Below are 24,032 nucleotides of genomic sequence, written 5' to 3'. Positions count from 1 at the left end.
CAATAAAAGAAAGAACAAGAACCTTATGATACTCTCAATAGATGCTGAAAAAGCATTTGATAAAGTACAGCATCCCTTCCTGATCAAAACTCTTCAAAGTGTAGGGATAGAGGGCACATACCTCAATATCATCAAAGCCATCTATGAAAAACCCACCGCAAATATCATTCTCAATGGAGAAAAATTGAAAGCTTTTCCGCTAAGGTCAGGAACACGGCAGGGATGTCCATTATCACCACTGCTATTCAACATAGTACTAGAGGTCTTAGCCTCAGCAATCAGACAACAAAAGGAAATTAAAGGCATCCAAATTGGCAAAGAAGAAGTCAAATTATCACTCTTCGCAGATGATATGATACTATATGTGGAAAACCCAAAAGACTCCACTCCAAAACTGCTAGAACTTATACAGGAATTCAGTAAAGTGTCAGGATATAAAATCAATGCACAGAAATCAGTTGAATTTCTCTACACCAACAGCAAGACAGAAGAAAGAGAAATTAAGGAGTCAATCCCCTTTACAATTGCACCCAAAACCATAAGATACCTAGGAATAAACCTAACCAAAGAGACACAGAACCTATACTCAGAAAACTATAAAGTACTCATGAAAGAAATTGAGGAAGACACAAAGAAATGGAAAAATGTTCCATGCTCCTGGATTGGAAGAATAAATATTGTGAATATGTCTATGCTACCTAAAGCAATCTACACATTTAATGCAATTCTTATCAAAGTACCATCCATCTATTTCAAAGAAATGGAACAAATAATTCTAAAAGGTATATGGAATCAGAAAAGACCTTGAATAGCCAAAGGGATATTGAAAAAGAAAGCCAACATTGGTGGCATCACAATTCCGGACTTCAAGCTCTATTCCAAAGCTGTCATCATCAAGACAGCATGGTACTGGCACAAAAACAGACACATCGATCAATGGAACAGAATAGAGAGCCCAGAAATAGACCCTCAACTCTATGGTCAACTAATCTTCGACAAAGCAGGAAAGAATGTCCAATGGAAAAAAGACAGCCTCTTCAATAAATGGTGCTGGGAAAACTGGACTGCCACATGCAGAAAAATGAAATTGGACCATTTCCTTACACCACACACGAAAATAGACTCAAAATGGATGAAGGACCTCAATGTGCGAAAGGAATCCATCAAAATCCTTGAGGAGAACACAGGCAGCAACCTCTTTGACCTCAGCCGCAGCAACATCTTCCTAGGAACAACGCCAAAAGCAAGGGAAGCAAGGGCAAAAATGAACTATTGGGATTTCATCAAGATCAAAAGCTTTTGCACAGCAAAGGAAACAGTTAACAAAATCAAAAGACAACTGACAGAATGGGAGAAGATATTTGCAAACGACATATCAGATAAAGGACTAGTGTCCAGAATCTATAAAGAACTTAGCAAACTCAACACCCAAAGAACAAATAATCCAATCAAGAAATGGGCAGAAGACATGAACAGACATTTCTGCAAAGAAGACATCCAGATGGCCAACAGACACATGAAAAAGTGCTCCATATCACTCGGCATCAGGGAAATACAAATCAAAACCACAATGCGATATCACCTCACACCAGTCAGAATGGCTAAAATCAACAAGTCAGGAAATGACAGATGCTGGCGAGGATGCGGAGAAAGGGGAACCCTCCTACACTGTTGGTGGGAATGCAAGCTGGTGCAGCCACTCTGGAAAACAGCATGGAGGTTCCTCAAAATGTTGAAAATAGAACTGCCCTATGACCCAGCAATTGCACTATTGGGTATTTACCTAAAGATACAAATGTAGTGATCCAAAGGGGCACGTGCACCCGAATATTTATAGCAGCAATGTCCACAATAGCCAAACTATGGAAAGAACCTAGATGTCCATCAACAGATGAATGGATCAAGAAGATGTAGTATATATACACAATGGAATACTATGCAGCCATCAAAAGAAATGAAATCTTGCCATTTGTGACAACATGGATGGAACTAGAGCATATCATGCTTAGTGAAATAAGTCAAGCAGAGAAAGACAACTATCCTATGATCTCCCTGATATGAGGAAGTGGTGATGCAACATGGGGGCTTAAGTGCGTAGGAGAAGAATAAATGAAACAAGATGGGATTGGGAGGGAAACAAACCATAAATGACTCTTAATCTCACAAAACAAACTGAGGGTTGCTGGGGGGAGGGGGTTTGGGAGAAGGGGGTGGGATTATGGACATTGGGGAGGGTATGTGCTTTGGTGAGTGCTGTGAAGTGTGTAAACCTGGTGATTCACAGACCTGTACCCCTGGGGATAAAAATATATGTTTATAAAAAATAAAAAATTAAAAAAAAAAAACACTAAAAAAAAAAAAAAAAGCTGCCAAGGGGAGAGAAAACAAATGAACAAACAAACAAATCCTCCAGAGAACAAAAGCCCGAAAAACCGGTTTCCTCAGAGCCCAATCCCTGAATGGGGGCAGGAGGACTTAACTCCAGGGACATTGCCTGAAAACCCACACAGCAGGCCACACAACCAGAAAGCCAACCAAAAAAAAAAAAAAAAAAAAGCAAGAGGACAGCCCACCAGTACTTCATAGATACAACTTCTATTTTTAATTCGCTTGCACAATTCTGGTTCATTTTTTTAAATATATAACTTTTTATCCTATGTACCACCATGTACTGAGATGTCCAGTACATCAAATTCCATAATAACCTTTTAACCTGAACTTTTTGATACATATACCTGTGTTTTTATTTTGTTTTTCTATTTTTTAAATTTTTAAATATTAGTTTAGTTTAGTTTAGTTTAGTTTATTCTTTTTAAAAAAATATTCATATAGAGTTAAGCTTCAAGGTAATCTCCTTTCCCCAATCAATGCTACCCCTATAGGTAAACCAGTTTTTAATCCCCCTTTATCTTAGAAAAGTTGAGTCCTTTAACAAAGATATCAAGGTACATCCAGGAAGAATCAAAATAAGCTTCCTCGCCCACACTGAGAATTTATAACCACTCTCCCATCTTTTTTTTTCCACCAGTGTTTCTGTGTACTCGTTTTTCTCCTGGTAGTATATAAGTCTTATACTTGGGGTTCTTTTTGATCAGTTCCTTTTGTTTGTTTGTTTTTATATATTTATTTTTTTTCTCTTGTCATCTACTTTTATCGGTCTTTTTGTTTGTCTGTTTTTGTTTGTATACTTCATAAATCTTAACTTGGGGCCCATTTGGGCTGGGCCTTCTTTTTTATTTTTTCTTTCTTTCTTTCTTTTTTTTCCTGTCTCTCGATCCCTCTTTTTCTTTTTCATTTTTCTTTCTTTTGGGTGGGGACTCTTGATTGCTCAGAAGCGTTCCAGGGTGCACCTTGCCTGAACCATGGTCAATACATTCAGCTACACATCTGTTCACCCATCTCTCACCAAAATGACTAGGACGAGAAATGCCCAACAGAAGAAAAATTCAGAAACTGGGCCTTCTGCAACAGAGCTAATGGGTATGGACATAGAAAATATGTTGGAAAGGGAATTCAGGTTAACAATTATCCAGTCAATAGCTAGGTTGGAGAAAGCCATGGATAACAAAATGGAATTGATTGGAGCAGAAGTAAAAGCCACCAGGGATGATGTTCACAATGATCTCAATGAGTTCCAATCTAATCTAAATTCTCTAAAAGCTAGGGTAACTGAGACAGAAGATAGAATTAGTGATCTAGAGGACAAACAAATAAAGAAAAAGGATCAGGAGGAAGCCTGGAACAAAGAGCTTAGAAGCCACAAAAACAGAATTAGGGAAATAAATGCCATCATGAAACGTTCCAACATCAGAATTATTGGAATCCCTGAGGGGGAGGAGAAAGAGAGAAGAATAGAAGATATAATTGAACAAATTCTCCATGAAAATTTTCCCAATCTCACAAATGGAGCCAGCGTTCCTGTGCTAGAGGCAGAACGATTTCCCCCCAAGATCATAGAATCTAGAAAGACCTCAAGACACCTGCTAGTGAAAATGATGAATCATAATAGTACACAGAAGCTCCTGAAAGCATTTAGGACAAAGAAATTCCTTACGTACAGAGGAAAGCCCATCAGAATAACATCAGACCTGTCCACAGAAACCTGGCAAGCCAGAAAGGGCTGGCAAGATGTATTCAGGGCACTAAATGAGAAGGACATGCAGCCAAGAATACTTTATCCAGCAAGACTGACATGCAAAGTGGATGGAGAGATAAAGAGCTTCCAAGACTGGCAAGGTTTAAGAGTATGTGAGCACTACACTGACACTGCAGGAAATATTAAGGGGGGCTCTATAAAAGAGGAAAAATCCTAAGAATATCATTGAATAGAAATATATGGAGGCAATCTATAGAAACAAAGACTTCACAGGTAACATGATGTAAATAAAAACGTATATTTCAATAATCACTCTCAATATGAATGGCCTAAATGTGCCCATAAAACGACACAGAGTTGCAGATTGGATAAAACAACAGGACCCATCCATATGTTGTCTACAAGAGACCCATCTCGAACCCAAGGATACACCCATACTGAAAGTGAAGGGATGGAGAAGCATCTTTCATGGCAATGGGCCTCAAAAGAAGGCTGGGGTAGAGATTCTCATATCAGATAAATTAGATTTTAAACTAAAGACAAATAGCATGGAGGACATGGGGAGTTAGAGAGGAGAAGGGAGTTGGAGGAAATTGGAAAGGGAGGTGAACCATGAGAGACTATGGACTCTGAAAAACAATCTGAGGGGTTTGAAGCCGTGGCGGGGGGGTGGGAGGTTGGGGTACCAGGTGGTGGGTATTAGAGAGGGCACGGATTGCATGGAGCACTGGGTGTGGTGCAAAAATAATGAATACTGTTATGCTGAAAATAAATAAATAAATAAAAAGGGAAAAAAAGACTGTAGTCAGAGATACAGAAGTACACTACATAATTCTTTTTTTTTTTTAAGATTTTATGTATTTATTTGACAGATCACAAGTAGGCAGAGAGGCAGGCAGAGAGAGAGAGGAGGAAGCAGGCTCCCTGATGAACAGAGAGACTGATGTGGGGCTTGATCCCAGGACCCTGAGATCATGACCTAAGCTGAAGGCAGAGGCCTAACCCACTGAACCACCCAGGTGCCTGGACACTACATAATTCTTAAAGAGAATATCCACCAAGAAGATCTAACAATTTTAAATATTTATGCCCCCAATATGGGAGCAGCCAATTACATAAGAAAACTGTTAATCAAGATAATACATTAATAGTAGGAAATCTTAACACACCACTCTCAGTAATAGATCATCCAAGCAAAAAATCAATAAAGAAACAAGAGCATTGAATGACAATTTAGACCAGAGGACCTCATAGATATATACAGAGCATTCCACCCTAAACAACATAATACTCATTCTTCTCGAGTGCATATGGAACCTTCTCCAGAATAGACCACATACTGGGTCACAAATCAGGGCTCAACTGATATGAAAAGATTGCAGTTATTCCCTGCACATTCTCAGATCACAATGCTTTGAAACTGGAGCTCAACCACAAGGAAATGTTTGGAAGGAACTCAAACACCTGGAAGCTAAAGGCCATCTTGCTTAAAAATGCTTGGATTAGCCAGGAGATCAAAGAAGAAATTAAGCAATTCATGGAAACCAATGAGAATGAAGACACTTTGGTCCAAAACCTATGGGTACAGCAAAGGCAGTCCTACAGGGGAAATACATAGCCATCCAAGCCTCCCTCAAAAAAAACCTGAAAAATCCAGAATACGCCAGCTGTCTCTACACCTTAAAGAACTGGAGAATCAACAACAAATTAAGCCAACTCCACACACAAGAAGGGAAATAATCAAGATTAGAGCATAAATCAATGAGATAGAAACTAGAGATACAGTAGAATGCATCAATGAAACTAGAAGCTGGTTTTTTGAAAGAATCAATAAGATTGATAAGCCATTGGTTACACTAATCCAAAATAGAGAAGGCCCAAGTTAATAAAATTATGGATGAAAAGGGAGAGATCACAACTAACACCACAGAAATAGAAACAATAATCAGAAGTTAAGCAACCTAGATGAAATGGATGTATTCCTGGAAAATTATAAACTTCCAAAATTGAACCAGGAAGACACTGACAAGCTGAATATACTGTTATCTAGTCACGAGATTGAAGCGGTGATCAAAAACCTCCCAAAAAACAAGAGCCTAAGACCTGATGGATTCCTTGGAGAATTATACCAAACTTTCAAAGAAGAAACAACGCCTACTCTCCTGAAGCTGTTTCAAACAATTGAAACAGAAGGAAAACTTCCAGACTCTTTTTATGAAGACAGCATTACCCTGATCCCCAAACCAGAAAAAGACCCTACCAAAAAGGAGAATTTCAACCAATATCCCTGATGAATATGATACGAAGATTCTCAACGAGATTCTAGCAAACAGGATCCAACAGCACATTAAAAAGATTAGCCACCATGACCAGGTGGGATTCATCCCTGGGTTGCAAGGGTGGTTCAATATTTGGAAATCAATGTGATAGAACAAATCAATAAGAGAAGAAGGAAGAACCACATGGTCCTCTCAAATGATGCAGAAAAAAGCATTTGACAAAATCTGGCATCAGTTTCTGATTAAAACGTATCAAAGTATAGGGATAGAGGGAACATTTCTGAACTTCATAAAATCTATCTATGAAAGACCCACAGCAAATATCATCCTCAATGGGAAAAAGCGCACAGCCTTCCCACTGAGATCAGGAACACGACAAGAATGCCCACTCTCACCACTCTTGTTCAACATAGTATTAGAAGTCCTAGCAACAGCAATCAGACAACAAAGAGAAATAAAAGGTATCCAAATTGGCAATGAAGAAGTCAAACTCTCTCTCTTCGCAGATGACATGATACTTTATATGGAAAACTCAAAAGACTCCACCCCCAAACTACTAGAACTCATACAGCAATTCAGTAATGTGGCAGGATACAAAGTCAATGTACAGAAATCAGTGGCTTTCTTATACACTAACAATAAAAACACAGAAAGGGGAATTAGAGAATTGATCCCATTTACTATAGCACCAAGAACCGTAAGATACCTGGGAATAAACCTAACCAAAGAGGTAAAGGATCTGTATTTGAGGAAATACAGAACACTCATGAAAGCAATCAAAGAAGACACAAAAAGATGGAAGACTATCCCATGCTCTTGGATCAGAAGAATAAACATTGTTAAAATGTCTACACTGCCTAGAGCAATCTATACTTTCAATGCAGTGGACGAATGGATAAGGAAGATGTGGTCCATATACACTATGGAGTATTATGCCTCCATCAGAAAGGATGAATACCTAACATTTGTATCAACATGGACAGGACTGGAAGAGATTATGCTGAGTGAAATAAGTCAAGCAGAGAGAGTCAATTATCATATGGTTTCACTTATTTGTGGAGTATAAGAAATAACACGGAGGACAAGGGGAGATGGAGTGGAGAAGGGAGTTGAGGGAAATTGGAGGAGAGATTGAACCATGAGAGACTATGGACTCTGAAAAACAATCTGAGGGTTTTGAAGGAGTGGGGAATGGGAGCTTGGGGGAGCCTGGTGGTGGGTATTATGGAGGGCACATATTGCATGGAGCACTGGTTGTGGTGCATAAACAATGAATTCTGTTACACTGAAAAGAAATTAAATAAAGAGGGGCCCCTGGGTGGCTCAGTGGGTTAAAGCCTCTGCCTTTGGCTCAGGTCATGATCCCAGGGTCCTGGGATCGAGCCCCGCATATGGCTCTCTGCTCAGCAGGGAACCTGCTTCCTCCTCTCTCTCTGCCTGCCTCTCTGCCTACTCATGATCTCTATCTGTCAAATAAATAAATAAAATCTTTAAAAAATTAAATAAAGAAAAAAAAAGAAGAAGAAGTAGGGATGGCAGAGGTGGGCACAGTGGGGAGTCAGGGACAGGCATTGTGGTGGCCCCTGGAGCCTTCTCTGTCTGAACGCTGTCCTGGAGAGGCCCAGGACTCCATGCTCTGAGGAGAGAAGACACTCCCCGTCTCCATGATGTCAGAGGAAAGGGATTATGATGAAGGAATGACCATGGGACTTTTATCACTTTTTTTTCAGATTACCAAATGGACACACAAGGGGGCCACAAGCTGAGAAGCTACTGGGCCAGTTGCTTGAGATTTCCAGAGCTTACGGAATCCACAAGCATGTGCTCATTCCTGAGGCTCATCCCATCCCAGTTTCACCAGGCTGCATTCCTGCTGATGTAAAGGCTCAAAGACATGGTGTGGAATGAGGTTAGAGTTCTGGAGATGGTGATGATTTTTGTTGTAGAGGGTGGAAGGGGCTCCGTCCCCATGTTGATGAGACACGGGATGTGACAAGGTCCCAGGCTTGACCTTGGGCATGGTGGCTTTCCTTGACTGAGGCCATCTCAAAACGGGCTGACAGCTGAGGGCCATCTCCTCAGGACTGGTGTATTACAGGGTGCACCATCCTCTGCAGAGCCCCTTCCACCTCACTTGCTTGGGAAAAGGACATGGATTAACTTCATCCACCACTGACGTCTTAAAGCTACCCGACTTCACCCAAGCATGCAGAGTTCCCTGACTCCACCTGATCTAACCTGGGCTTCACTAATTGGAAACATTTAGAGTGAATATCATGGGGACTAAGAAGCAAGTTGTTCTGGAATCTCTGAGTGACAGGTTTTGGAGTGAGCTCTAGCAGAGGACAGAGGACCGAGAAAGGAAGAGGAACCTTAGACTTGTGAAGTAAGATAAAATCTGGGTATAGAGACACAGACATCTCCCCAGCACACATTTCCTTGAATTGCCCTCCAAGGGGCAGTGATTCAGCTGAGGACAAGATGTTGACCTTTTTTTTTTTTTAGAATAGAGTTACTTTTTTGGAACAGTTTTACATTTAGAGAAAAACTGAGACAATCACACAGAGTTCCAATATATAGGTGCATACAGTTTCCTCTCTTTATAGCATTTTACAGTAATTTGTTGCATCTGTTATAATTAGTGAACCAATATTGGGGCATTGTTATTAACCAAAATCCATAGTTTGATTTTGTCTTAGCTTTGGCTGCTATAGCAAAACAGCATAAGCTGGATGCCTTGAAACAACAGGAACTTATTTCTCACAGTCCTGGAGGCGGGAAGTCTGAGATCAGGGTGCCATGATAGTTGGGCTGTGATGAGATCTCTCTTTGAATTTGCAGACTGCCAACGGCTTGTATTTTCCCCTGGTGGATGGAGTGATCTGGCTGTCTGCCCCCTTTTCGTGAAGGCAATGATCCCATTCATGGGGACTCCACCCTCATGACGACCTCATCATCTGCAAAGTCCCCATCTCCAAATCCTATGAACGATGGAGAGATACAACCATTCAGTCCAGAAGAGATTTCCTTAGTTTTCACTCCATGTCCCCTTCTGACCAGAATTCCATGGAGTATACCACATTATATTTCCTTGTCATGTCTCTCTAGGGTCCTCTCAGCTGTGAGAGCTACGTGACTTTCCTTGATGGTGACGGCCTGACAGCTTTGAGTGCTGCTCAGGTATATGGTGGAATGTCCCTCATTGCAATTTGTCAGATGCTTTTCTCATACACAGACTGGGGGAGTGGGTTTAGGGAGGAAGGTCACAGAGGAAAAGTGTCATTTTCATCACATTATATCAGGGAGCACATTGTGGCCATGGTTTATGGTGAACTTGTGATCACATGACTGGACTGTATTTGTTAGGTGTTCCCTCTGTAGTTACTCCCTATTTCTCCTTGCCATTCTGTCGTCTTTGGAGGGGTATCACACCAGTGCCTGCGCTCCAGGACTAGGCAGGTCCTCATCACGATAAGTAAGCATCAGGTCTTTCAAGGCCGGAAGTGGTGGTTCTCTGTGACTCTGTTACTCAATTTACCACAGGCAGCAATGAAGGTGGTCATGTTGTCTGCTGTTCTCCCAATGAGGGACCAAGGTGACATTATACAAAAGTGAATAGTGGCCAAATGGAATTGGCATAAAGCTGAACGTATGCTGGAGAAATGAGAAGAGTTGAGGCTTCAGGTAGTGTTGAAATTGATTGCGACTGGGGCTCATGAGGGCACCAGGGGAATGGTGACAGGGGTGCTTGTCCCCAGAGTGTGGATATGCAGCCAGAGGAGCAGAGTGAGACAAGATTACCATGTCATTGAAGGTGGTGGAAGGGAGGGTGAAAATGTCCAAGAGGATGTGACGCCAGAACAATTCAAATTAATATTGTAAGGATTCCACAACATTGAAAGTACAAGGGATGGAATGTTGGAAGCTGATCCCAATTGAGACTGAAATGAGGTAATTCAGACCTTGGCCCTATATGGTCAACCATGAAATCGGAAGAAGGCTTGCACTGTGTAAACTATTGATGAAGATTCTTTACAAAAAAAACAGAATGCTTCACCTTTCAGTGTTTCTAATATTTGAAATGACAATACACCCAATAAATAATGGTTCTATTGTTTTTTTCAGTTTCCTATACATTCATCATTGACATTTGGAAACTTTCTGTTTTAAAACGTTTTTAAAGGTCACAGAAAAATTGTTATTCTCCCACTGATTTTTGAGATCACTTTGCATGGTTTCAGCTGCACCATCAGTGTTTTTCCTGCACTACTGTGCAAAGTGAGCACTGCTTCCACTTCTCATGTCAGCTAATTCGAAGTTCTAGGGAAACAGTTTAATTAGGTTATGAGCTGTGGGAACACAGAGTGGGAGAAAGGACTTGATATTTTATACCGGGTCTTTTCTGGAAGGGACTTTTTAATAAGGTGATGTTTAAACAGAGCTTCAAAGAGGGAGAGAGTGTCATGCAGATCTTTAGGGGGAAGAAGCAGAGGAAAGACACAGTTTGACTTCCATTGTCATGGAATCACTGCAGCTGAAACTGGAGAGCTGTAAGAGACAAAGAATGGTCCAGGAAGGAGTACTGTTGACCAGGACCAGGTAGCAGGCTTGGGGTGAGCAGTGTACAGATTCTGGGTGGGGCTCACTGGTTTTGGGAGGAGGCTTGCACTCACTTCTGAGAACATTTCAGGAATTTTATAAGCAAGTTGTTAAACACTGTTAGCTTGCCGTTGGTCACATTGGAAGTGTTGACACCATGGAAGTCCACAAGCGCTACAAATCCGGCTTCTTTCTCTTTCTCTGAGTAGATTACTTCACATTGATTATCTGGCCACTGTAAGCAACATTCTGAAGGCAGAATTGAATAGGGGATATAAAGTAAGAAAACCAAGGATGGCTCCAGGCTTCTGAACTGCCAGCTCACGTACATGAGCACTGGGGCTGGGAAGGATGAAGGTGACAGAAGAGCTAGTGTTCCCATCACAGGGAAGAGGGTGTTTTGTCCTTGGGTCTAAGGAGTAGGACATGTAGGCAAAGAGGAAGGAGAATCATTTCTCTTCTTCATACCAGGATGAGATTCATTTTATTTAAGACCCTGTGAAGAACCTCACCAAGGCTAGAATGTCTGGAGGTGGGCAGAAATACCTCCCAAGAACATGGACATGAGCATGTAGTTCATGACCACAGTCCCCAGAAGATGAATGAGAGACACCTGGTAAGTGTAAATGTGACTTTTTTCTCACATTCAGGCAGATATCTGTGCATCAGTGCCCAGAGAAAGTTCCCATGGCCTCTGCTGAGGACCTGGCATGTAGTCCCAGCTCTGGGGACATCAAGAATTGTGAGAAGGAGAAGGGACTGTGGACAGGTGGGTCTTGGGAGCAAGCAAGGTATTTGGGGGCAAAGTTGGGGAAGTTTCTCATTGTTCCTTTTCTTTGGCTTGGCCCCTCAAGGACGGAAGGAGCAGAGACTGAGGGTGGCATATAGTAGCGGAGGAAGGGAGGAGCTGTGGTACCCATGTTCACAGTTGATTATTTGCTCATCATTCCAGAAATGTTCCTCATGTGTCTCTTATGTTCTTGGTGCTATTTTATTCTTGAGACACCTGCTGTGAAAGGACAGACAGCCACTGATAGAAGACTCTGCCACTTAAGCTTCCTCCCTTTGGTCTTGAACCCCCATTCCCATCCCCTCCGGTATGACCCACATAGGGTCATTGGAAGCTGTCCTCAGAGCAGCCCTCTGGCACCTGTCAGCCTTCCTCTAAACACAGACGTCTTGACCCCAAAGGAGCCCTAGTTTCTATAATCTGGTGATGGTCTCCAAGGGATCCTCCCACCCAGCTGCCTCTCATTGAGCCTCTCTGCCCACTTCCTTCCCAGAATCCCTAGGACTCTGTCCACACTTTTTGATAGCCTTTGATCCTGCCCACCTTTTATAGGCTAAATGCCCCAACACCTCAGGGAATGGGAACCCTGAGACTCCCAAGGGTATCAAGGAAGGTGTGTCATATGTTCTTTACTCCAGGTGGGCACTGACTTCAGGTGACCTGTGTGCTGACACTCTCCCTGACCTGGCTCTTTCTGGGACTAACATTGACCTTCCCTCCCTGACCCATAACTTACAATCAGGCCCTCGCTTCTTGTGGACATAGATGGCAGAGACAGTGATGAGCAGCAGCAGCTTCGGGCCCAGGGTGACAGCTATCAGGATTGGAGTAGATGGCCTTGACTCTGGAAAAGAAGGGATAGGAGGCACCATCAGAGGGGGGCACCCTAGAGTCCATGCCCTGGGTCCTCCACTTACTGTATCTGAAGTGACTCAGGCTTATCAACGCTCTGAAGTTCATGAATTCTTCCCCTGTTCAAGGCAGAATTCGGAGTAAGACGTGTCTCACCTCACTCACCCCTTTCTCACTGCCAGGTGTCCTTCTTGAGAAAAGGTGGGGAGAACGAGCACTCAGGAACGTGTAAGTCTGGTTTACCGAATTGGTTCTCACACCCAGTGGAGCAGGTCATACAGCCTCTTTCTGATGAGTCAACAGGCTCCTAGTTTACAGAAAGTGGACAGACGACATGGCTCAGATCCAGGGAACCCCCTCACTGCTGGCCTGCAGGATGACTCTGAGACCTTGTCTTTGGACAAGGACAAAGCTAAACTCTCTGATTCATAGAACCAAATGTCCAGCTGGCCTCAAGTGGAGTGGGAACAGATGTCACACAGTGGGGTTAAGGCTGCCATGTTTTGCTCCATGCACATGGTTTGACAACTCCCACATACAGAGGTGAAGAGGCAGTCTGTAAGGTGACCTGACCTCAGGAGACCTGCTGGCTGGACAATATCCTGGGGAGACAAGGAAATTCGGTCTAATGCTCAGGAGAATTTCAAACACCATCCAGCTCACTCGTACACCATTGTCACTGTCAGCCAAAGTCTTTCTGTTGGACATAGACTGTTGAATCTGGAAGGACAGCTTCTGATTTTTTTACTTTATACATAGACCCATTTTGGGTTTTATATTTGAATTTAAAGAATCTAAATATTTTTTTTGAAATATATAGAGTAATCTTAAAGGAAAGAGTAGGTTCTCACCATATTTGCCCCTGGCATGTTAGAGGATGGCAGGTGTCTTCTGGGTGGGACCCTGGACTTTTTCTGAGGTGAAAGAGTTATATTGACCATGTTTGCCCCTGTTTCTAGAGGGGAACCGGCAGCAGAAGGCAGGCAGAAGTGAGGATACAGAGGCTAAGCCAATCCTCTCAATTTAAAACAACTCATGAAGAGCACTCACCTTGCTGCCTCTCTGTCAGTAATTGAGGTTTGCCATGCTGAATTGTGCCAACATCTCCCTTTGCCAGTCCTCCCTCCTTTGCGCTCTCACACAGGTGGATCCGGTAGCAACACACAGTGAGCTTTCTCTCTTCTCATGTCATCTGAGAGTCTCCCTCCTGGGAGATGTGTAGAGTTTGTCTGCTTGGGGTCTGGAAAGCCAGCTCTAATGGGAACATTTGGACCTAGGTCTCTGTCAGCTGGTCATGGGGCCCCCAGCCCTGTGGGTGGTAGAGCAGGGTAGGTGCTGGCTTGCCCTGTCCTTGTCACTGCTGAAACTTCACCGTGGTGACCTGGGCTGGTGTAAGCAGAGGAGGGGAGTATCCTGCCATTCTGCAAATAATGTGTTAATTACAAGAACTATGGATTGGCTGGCTGTTGCTGGGGGAGAAGCTGTGGAACTTAGGTGAAGTTCACTGCTTCTCAGGATCAACACCACACAACAGGGGAAAGACTCCAGATGCTCTTATACATGAGAAGCCATGTCCTCCAGGAACAGGCTTGACACTTCACCAGATGTTTGCATACCTGTCTGATCTGGGGGTGCAAAGCTAGCCTGACTCTTCCCATGTTTTCTTAATGTTTACTGCTGAAAAAGAGAACCATACAAGATTTATAAGAGTTTCAAGGAGAGGGTGGGCACTTTCTCCCACTTTGGCCAGCACAGTGAGTGTGCAGATAGCAGGGCTGTGAGTCAGGTTGTGGCTCACTTTCCTGCTTAGGCCAGATCTGCTGAGCTTCAGTGTCCTCATCTGTAAATGGGCTGAGATGGTCCCTCCAGCTTCATCCATTCTCAACCAGGGCATCCCCTGTGTGGGCAGTTTGGGAAGAAGAAGGAGACTCTCCCAGAAAGAACAGATCTCCCTGGTGCTGGAGCCACATACTAGCGCTGGCGCCCAGGCAAGGAACGTACGACTGGGAATTCCTGTAACACCTGCACAATCAGGATAAAACCACCTGCATGCTATGTCCAGGAGCTGAGGGGAGATTCAGTGCTCTTATGGAAGTCAGTCCCTGAATTGCATGCTGCTTTTTGAACAGACCCACAACAAATGCCCAGCCTCTGGCATCTTCTCCATCCTGCGCTCTCAGTGTAAACAGTGAGTTTATACCTCTTCTCACTGTGATTCTTCTACATTGAAAGAGAGACATAACCCACCTCCTTGCCCTGGATGCATTCATCCACAAGAAGGGAAGGGAATGGGAGCTTCATAAGAAAGGAGATCTTGGGGCGCCTGGGTGGTTCAGTGGGTTAAGTCTCTACCTTCAGCTCAGGTCATGATCCCAGGGTCCTGGAATCTGGCCCCGAATCGGGCTCTCTGCTCAGCGGGGAGCCTGCTTCCTCCTCTCTCTCTGTCTGCCTCTCTGCCTACTTGTGATCTCTGTCTGTCAAATAAATAAACAATTAAAAAAAAAAAAGAATTGTTTAAAAAAAAAAAAAAAGAAAGAAAGGAGCCCTTGCCTATATTGTTCCTTGCTTCCCCTGCAGGCAGACCAGAGCCTGCACACAGGAGATGCTCAGTACCTGCCGAGTACAGAAGAGTCAGCCACATGGAGGGGACACTCTCTGGAAGTAGGAGTAAGACTGCGTCATGTGACTGTGCAAGTCACTCAGACTATAATCCCCTCATCCCTGGAACCAGAGGGCTGGTCAGGATTGAAAAAGTCAACAGCTTTGGACCCACAGACTGGGGTGCTAGACTTTCCCACCATTTATCAGGGGCCTTTGAGCAAGCATCAAGACCTCTCCAGGCCTCAACTTCCCTGATCTGTGGAATGGGCTGAAGTCGGGGACACCCACCACAACGCCTGATCCTTAGCTGTTGGTCAGAAAACGGAGGGCATTCTTATTGACTTGTTGTCACAACCAGGAGACAAAGGAGGCCCAGGCCATACTCACCGCTCACAGTGACTAGAGTGCCTGGTCCAGACTTAAACTCCACATCAGCAGGGTTCCCTTTCTGGAACTTCACACAGTAGTAGATTCCGGTGTCTGCTGGGGAGATGTTACTGATGCGGATGGAAAAGTCCATGTTGTTTCTCCTTGTGGTGTCTGAAGCATTTGTTACTCGGGGGAAATGGCCTCCTTTGTAACTGAAGATTAACTCCTGGCCTGACCCTGTCCCCCTGAACCACTGAACAGGCCCTGTGGGGAGCAGGGAGGTCAGGGTGCAGCGCAGAGTGGCTGTCTGTCCGGCTGTGACAGACACTGACTTGTCAGGCTGGATCACCTGCAGCCCTGCCTCACCGGCCACACCTGGAGAGGAAACAGACAGTCATCTCCTCATCCTGCTGTGATCCTGTGTGTGTCCTCACATGTTTACCCACAACAGCTCCCTGACCTAGTGCACACTGGGATCAGCCCTTGCCCTGAGCCTGTAACAGGACACCCCATCATAACCGAGGAAACAGAGACACAGAGAATCTCAATGATGTGTCACAGAGCAGGTTTGACTTTGCAGCTGGATTTCCTGCCTTGATGACTAGCTAGTCCTTGGAGACATCAAGAAACGCAAACTCATTCCTCCTTATATGAAGTGTCCTCAAAACCAGGCAGGGATAGAAATCAGAGAAGCAGGCTGCTGGTGCATCAGACATACACCCAGTGTCCTTTTCCATTTCTTAGCTACTCCTCAGGGAGGAAATTTGTGGTTCACCCTTGCAGAGTGTGAGCTGGTAAAACCCATGCACTTAGCAGTATTTGCAACCAAACATGCCTCCTAAGGAGGGCACGAGCTGTTACAAACAGGTCCTGGATGCACTAAAAACATCACATACTTTGGTTTCCAAGTCTGGAGAAGACGGATCAGGAAGCTGAAGTGCTAGGACAAAAATGGGAAGAAACAGGAATGCACCATGGAGGGAGTCATGGAGGGAAAATGGGAAGGGAGAAGGAAGAGGATCAGGTGGTCATGAGGAGCCAAGGAAAGGTGAAAAATCTACCATTTGTGTATCTATAATCCTCTTTTTTTTTTAAAAAGATTTTATTTATTTGACAGAGAGAAATCACAAGTAGATGGAGAGGCAGGCAGAGAGAGAGAGAGGGAAGCAGGCTCCCTGCTGAGCAGAGAGCCCGATGCGGGACTCGATCCCAGGACCCTCGGATCATGACCTGAGCCGAAGGCAGCGGCTTAACCCACTGAGCCACCCAGGCGCCCCTATCTATAATCCTCTTATTTCTATTTCTGGCCCAGGCCTTGCCTCTGAGCTATGCTTTGTAGGTCCGAATACCATTCGAACTGTTTCTTAGCTAGAAGTAAACCTTTCACAGCTAACATATCCTAAACTGAACTCAGTTTTCCACAAATCCTTGCACATCTCAGCAGAGGCACCTTTATTTTCCCAGATGCTTAGGTTCTGAGCCTTGGGTGCCTTTCTTTCCCACCTCAATTCCTATGTACCAGGACATCCTAATGGCTCCCCTACTGCAGGCACCCACAGTGTCTCCCCTCTCCCCTTTCTCTGCTGACTGCTCTCTTGCTGCAAACCACTTTTCCTTGTTTGCATGGATGCACTGAGCTCTTGAGGGCTCTAGATGCTTCTATGTCCTGTGGTACTCCATTCTCAACCAAATGCTGGAATGAAACTCATGTCAGATTGTGTCACTTCTGTCTTCAAAACCTTGCATAGGTACCATTTCATTCAGAATAAAATCCCAAATCCTTGAAGAGAGCAAGAGCATTCTGCTCTCATGCTGTTCCATGCTGTTTGGGAAGGCTCTTCCCCCAGAAAATAACATAGCTCACTCCCCCACCTTCTTAAAATCTTTGCTCCAGGCTACCTGTTTAAATACATCCCACCCTAGCAATTCTCCCATTTTTGTATCCAGCTGCACTGTCATGTTTTTTCCTTAATGTTCATCAATCTCTGTACCTCTGTTATTTACTGATTTATTGCATCTATTTTTTCCTGTCCTTTCCTCCACTATGATACAACTTCTACAAGGGCAACTACTTTGTCTCTTTTACTCATCAACATGCCCTATGTTAATATAACTGTTCTTGTCACCTAGTAGGTATATATTTGTATAATGTGTGAATTGCCCAATGTGATCCTTTTGGAGGGAGTCTATTTTCAGTGGAGAATTTCTCAGGACATTATATCAGAAGCTGAGTTTCCCACATAGGTGACTTGGATGAAACAAACACTTGCATATACCCAGAATATAGAAGCACTTAAGAGAAGCGAACTACAAACATTCTTCACCACACAACCCCCTTCTCCACAGTGATTGGAAGATCTGCAGAAATCTCATGGGATGGAAGTGTGGTCATTGGATTTGAGAAGAGCAATGGTTAGACCTGTGAGATTTAGAATCAGACTGCCTAGGTTCTGATCCTAGATCTCCCACTTACACTCAGCGACCTTGGCCCTTTCTGTGCCTTCTTTTCTTATCTCCAAGGTAGGGGTGACAGGAATGTCTGCCTTGGATACACAGATCACATGACATAATGGACATAGGCATTTCCAGGTGTGTGTGTGGCACATGGTGAGTGCTCAGGAATTTAGAAAGTTATCACTCATGAGATTTCCTGAGGCACAGAGGCATTATATCCCAATCCCAATCAGATAATTGGGATTGGGATATGAAAATGGATATAATTACAGATGCAGATCACATAGGCAGGAGTCTCTGAATTTGTGTCCCCTTCTTTCCTCATCCACTTGAATCCAGCATGGAGGCATTTCCAAGGTAGTAATGCACAAGGTTCTATTCATTTTACCAAGAGAGAAGTTTGTTTTTAATTTAAGAGCTTGGTGAGGGGTGAGATGTAGGTTTAGAGAATTAAAGAAGAGGGTGAGTAGCTCAGAGACAGGGATCCAAACATCGTTCTAATGTGCATTTCACATAGACTGGCTGCATTATGAGGAGAAAAAGCAAGGTGTTTTCCAAAATCCCATGTGTGTGTGCAAATGCGTGTGTGTACCTTTCCCTATGCCCATTCCTATGCATGCACACACGTGCGCACACACACACAGAGGTAAGTGCATTCCCTGTATATGTACAGTGTGGCCCAACATGCTAGTAGAGACTGTTTTGAGGATTAAGTGAAATTATAGTACATGTTAAACTTTAGTAACAATTTGGCACCTAGGAAACATGCAGCACATCATTAACAAGAGTTGTGAGTCCACACAGCACAGTGGAACTCTGGACACATCAGTGCTCAGGATATGCATGAGGTGCTGTGGAGAACCCGCTCCCCTTCTGATAGTGTGCGAAAGGCGTTGTCCCCTCCAATTCCCACAGAGGAGGTTCCAGAAATGAACTCTGAGTCAAGGCCAGGACCCAGGTGCAGTTTCAGGTGCAGTTCAAGTTGCCCCTTGTCTTCTCTGCCAGGTGACTCCCTACCAGTCTGGGCACAGGAAGGTCATTTCTGATGGGTCTGACTGTTGGCATTAACCACTCCTAGCTGCCTCCCTGCACACCTCACTGAGGTCAGAGAGAGTGTGCAGCAGTCCCTTCAGGGGATAGGGGACCCCTAAGAAAGCCGGAACCAGGCTGCCCAGCTGACTGCAGGCACTGCCATGGCACGGTGTGGCTCCTCTGTGACATGGGACAGGAGGCATTTCTCCTTCCCTCTCCTACCACACAGGGTTGCAGGAAGGGGCAAGTAAGGGAATGCAAGCAGTGTGCTTGGGATTTATCATTGGAAACACAGATGGAAAAGAGCAGATGAATCAGAGAGTGGCTGACAGTAACCTCAGTCTCTCTCTCTCTCTCTTTTTTTTTTTTTTTGTTCTTTCACAACTCCTATTTAATGTTGTGTTGGAGAAAAGAAATAAAGGCCATTAAGATTTAAAAGGAAGAAGTAATATGTTATGGTGTATACAGAAAAGTCAAATGCATCTAATGTGACAGAACTAGAAAAAGAATTAGCAAGACTATAAGATACATCAATGTAAAAAAACTAATTTGACTTAATATTAAAAAATTAGAGAAAAAATTATATACATTCTAGCTTATTAAAAACTAAGTTATATTAAAAATACTCTTATTTTATTTCTTTAAGAAAATTAAGTCTTTTATAAAGCAATCTAGTACCATATGTCAAATTTTAATAGCATTCACTTTCTTAAGATAACTAAAACACTATTGTTCATTAGGATAGACCTTTGTTTAAAGCTAGTTCCTTGTAGTAAACAAATTCCACTAATTTTCCATTAGCTTAAAATTGTCTCATAAACTATACTTAAGTTTCAGAATAAATGACAATGTATAGCAGTGTTTACGTAAATGAGATAAAATTCTCATGAGCATCAGAACCTTCACTCTTGCTGAAGTTGTGATTATCACACTAGTTAAGTATATCCTCTCTATTCTGAGTAATATCTTCTAAGATGATTGCCATACTTATGATCACAGCTCTTTAACTATATAAGATGGTTTTCCTCCTGTATATAAATTTATTAAAATTAACCTATTTATTTTTGTTAAGGTATTCTGAAAATTTTTACATGATCCTTCTGACTTAAGATCCTAAGGAAATGAAGTTGGGTAAAGGCACTGGGGAATTTTTTACTGAGGTTAAATTCTTTAAAAATAATTAAAATAGTTTTCTTTTTCTCTTCTGTCTCTCTTTTTATTTTTTCTTATTCTTTTCCCACTGTTATTTAAATTTCTCTTCTCATACTCTCTGTTCTTATTTTTCTCCACCTTTACAAGTGACCCTTGAATAACATAGGGTTTAGTGGCACCAACCCCCACACAACCGAAAATATGCCTGTACTGTCATTTGCAAATATCTTCTCCCATTCTGTGGGTTGCCTCTTTGTTTTGTTGTTTGTTTTGTTTGCTGTGCAGAAGGTTTTGATCTTGATGAAGTCCCAAAAGTTCATCTTCGCTTTTGTTTCCTTTGCCTTTGGAGACATATCTTGAAAGAAGTTGCCTCAGTCTCATTTTAGTGTTAAAAACCCCCTCTGAATATTCATCTCCAGCCCTAATATATAGAACCTGCTTGGCCCTGTTCAGTATCATGGATTTGGAAATTATTCCCTGTGATCCATTAACTGTAAAATAAGGACAACTTTGTGAGGAAACTCCCCCTCCGTGGTCTGTTTCTCCCTCACCAAGGAGCCAAGCTCCTTTGGTCCTAGCAGAGCAGGGCTCCTCCTCAGGGCTCCTCCTCCTCCACTTCCTGTGGCCTCCAGCTGTTTCATCCACAACAGAGCAAATATCTCACCTTCTCCAGCCCAACAGTGACAGCCACCCTCCTTTTCCATCTGACATTCTCGCTGCAAGCGGTTATGGGGAGGGGTCTAACCGGGTGTCCAGACATGTTGACTTGACAACAGAGGGTCCCGACAGCTGAGTCTGGAATGTGAACTCTTGCTCACGGAGCCAAATACCCTCCAGGATATGCCTCCCAGTCATCCTTAGTCTGCAGAGCCAGGAATGGGGTGCCTAGTATTGCTGGGATTGCAAGGGCCCCACTGCTCTGTCTAGGCTGGTGCCCCAGGCTGCTCAGTGAAGAAGCATCACCACATATCTGGGGAAAGACTCCAAAGGCTCTTACACGTGAGAAGCCGTGTCTTTCAGGAACAGGCTCGACACTTCACCAGATGTTTGCATACCTGTCTGATCTGGGAGTGCAAAGCTAGCCCACCTCTTCCCGTATTTTCTTAATGTTTACTGCTGAAAAAGAGAACCATACAAGACTTACAAGAGTTTCAAGGAGAGGGTGGGCACTTTCTCCCACTTTGGCCGGCGCAGTGAGTTTGCAGAGAGCAGGGCTGTGAGTCAGGCTGTGGCTCACTTCCCTGCTCAGGCCAGATCTGCTGAGCCTCAGTATCCCCATCTGTAAATGCGCTGAGGTGGTCCCTCCAGCTTCATCCATTCTCAACCAGGGCATCCCCTGTGTGGGCAGCTTGGGGAAGAGGAAGGAGAGCTCTCCCAGAAGGAACAGATCTACCCCATGCTGAAGCCACCTACTAGTGCTGGTGCCCAGGCAAGGTGGGTACGACTGGGAATTCCTGTAACACCTGCACAATCAGGATAAAACCACCCGCATGCCTATGTCCAGGAGCTGAGAGGAGATTCAGTGCTCTTATGTGAGTCAGTCCCTGAATTGCAAGATGCTTTTCTGCACAGACCCACAACAAATGCCCAGCCTCTGGCATCTTCTCCATCCTGGGCTCTCAGCATAAACAGTGAGCTTTTACCTCTTCTCACTGTGATTCTTCTACATTGAAAGAGAGACATAACCCACCTCCCTGCCCTGGGTGCATTGGTCCACAGGAAGGGAAGGGAACGTGAGCTTCATGAGAAAGGAGCCCTTCCCTGTTTTGTTCCCTGTTCCCCCTGCAGGCAGACAAGAGCCTGCACACAGCAGGTGCTCAGTAAGTGTTGAGTAGAGAAGAGTCAGCCACATGGAGGGGACACTGTCTGGAAGCAGGAGTTAGATTGGGTCATGTGAATGGACAAGTCACTCAGACTGTAAGTCCTTCATCCATGGAACTAGAGGGCTGGTCAGGATTGCATAAGGCGAGAACTGTGGACTCACAGACTGGAGTTCTAGACTTTCCTACCATTTGTCAGGGGCCTTGAGTAAGCAACAGGACCTCTCTAGGCCTCAACTTCCCTGATCCGTGGAAGGGGCTGAAGTCGCGGACACCCACCACAATGCCTGATTCTTAGCTTTTGCCCAGACAATGAAGGGCATTCTCATTGTTATCACAACCAGGGGACAAATGAGGCCCAGGCCGTACTCACTGCTCACAGTGACCTGGGTGCCTGGTCCAGACTTAAACTCCACATCATCAGGGGTCCCTCTCTGGAACTTCACACAGTAGTAGGTTCCGGTGTCTGCTGGGGTGATGTTACTGATGCGGATGGAAAAGTCCATGTTGTTTCTCCTTGTGGTGTCTGAAGCATTTGTTACTTGGGGAAAGTGGCCTCCTTGGAAACTGAAGATTAACTCCCGGCCTGGCCCTGTCCCCCTGAACCACTGAACCGGCCCTGTGGGGCTCAGGGAGGTCATGGTACAGTGCAGAGTGGCTGTCTGTCCGGCTGCGACTGACACTGACTTGTCAGGCTGGATCACCTGCAGCCCCGCCTCACCGGCCACACCTGGAGGGACAACAGAGCAGTGGTCTAATCATCCTGCCTTAATCCCGCCCATCTCCTCATGTGTTTATGCAGAACAACTCCCTGAGAGAGTGCAACTGGTAGCGGCCCTCGCCCCAAGCCTGTAAAGGGAGATCCCATCACAACTGAGGAAACAAAGACACAGAGAGGCTCAATGATGTCCCACAGACCCTTTTGAATTTTCAGCTGGGTTTCTTGCCTTGGTGACTAGCTAGTCTCTGGAGACATCGAGAAACACAAACTCATTAAGTGAAATTATAGTACATGTTAAACTTCCGTAACTATTTGGCACCTAGGAAACATGCAGCACATCATTAACAAGAGTTTGTGAGTACACGCAGCACAGTAGAACTTGGGAGACTTCTGCGTGTGATGGGATGTCTCTCCTGTTTGCCTCTCTGTTTCTGATGTTTCTGCACGTGGCCTCCACTGAGGAGCCACTCAGCATAACATGGTTAACAAGATGAACTATGGAGCTGAGTGGGCTGAACATGAACCCCAGTAGCTCCACTAACGTAAGTAGGTGGCACTGGTCTGGTTGCTCTCTCTGCCTCAGTTTCCTCATCTGCAAGTCAGGAGTATAGTCATAGCTCTGAGGCAGGCCTTCTGTGGAGAGTCTGGGTAGCACACCTGTAGAACCTGTAGCATACCTGGAGGCCCTAAATGCCAAGGGCAGGGAGAGGTTTAGGAGGCAGGCAATGGGGAATCTCCCTCAAGGCAATGCTCACCTGTGAGTCCCAACAGCAGAGCCAGCAGCAGGTAAGGAGGAGGGCAGGGTCTAGAGGCAGGGGCCCACATTGAGGAGGCCTGAGGGTCCCGCTTTCTGAAAATGTGTGTGCTGGGGCAATGGGGCCTTTGTTCTGTAGGGAGGAACAGTCCGCCTCACTTGGGATAGAAGAGGAAGGAAGCATCTATGACGCAGTAACAGGGTGGTGAGGCAGCAATCTGCTTCTGGATTGTGAAACAGACATCAGGCAGAGAGGCCTCACATGGTGAGAGGGGCCTCTTCTTACATTTTGTTTTTTTTTTTTTTAATTTTTAATTATAATCATGTTTGTTAGTCACCATATAGTACATTATTAGTTTTTGATGTACTGTTCCATGAGTCATCATTTGCGTATAACACCCAGAATCCCATTGCAATCCGTGCCCTCCTTAATACACATCACTGGGCTCACCCATCCCCCCACTACCCACCCCTTACAACCCTCTGTTTGTTTCCCAGAGTCCAAATCTCTCA

General features: G+C 44.3%; 1 protein-coding gene across 3 annotated transcripts; it reads right to left on the bottom strand.

The window, feature by feature from the left end:
- Positions 1-11,369: 11,369 nt before the first annotated feature.
- LOC132021791 (signal-regulatory protein beta-1-like) lies at positions 11,370-23,635 on the bottom strand. 3 transcript variants are annotated; one of them, XM_059406678.1, is made up of 5 exons: positions 23,521-23,635; positions 22,418-22,774; positions 15,605-15,961; positions 12,501-12,608; positions 11,370-11,983 (listed from the first exon to the last, which is right to left on the bottom strand). In XM_059406678.1, the coding sequence occupies exons 1-5, from the start codon at positions 23,588-23,590 to the stop codon at positions 11,961-11,963; spliced, it is 915 nt and encodes a 304-aa protein (XP_059262661.1). In that variant the 5' UTR covers positions 23,591-23,635; the 3' UTR covers positions 11,370-11,960. The 3 variants fall into 3 exon arrangements, 2 of the variants coding, with proteins under 2 accessions (XP_059262661.1, XP_059262662.1); XM_059406679.1 differs by having other exon boundaries at positions 11,370-11,980; XR_009405445.1 differs by lacking the exon at positions 11,370-11,983 and adding an exon at positions 12,773-12,923 and having other exon boundaries at positions 12,538-12,608.
- Positions 23,636-24,032: the final 397 nt, after the last annotated feature.

This window comes from Mustela nigripes, chromosome 7 (genome assembly GCF_022355385.1).
Source record: "Mustela nigripes isolate SB6536 chromosome 7, MUSNIG.SB6536, whole genome shotgun sequence".
NCBI lineage: Eukaryota > Metazoa > Chordata > Mammalia > Carnivora > Mustelidae > Mustela > Mustela nigripes.
This window is presented reverse-complemented; position numbering and strand designations above follow the sequence as displayed.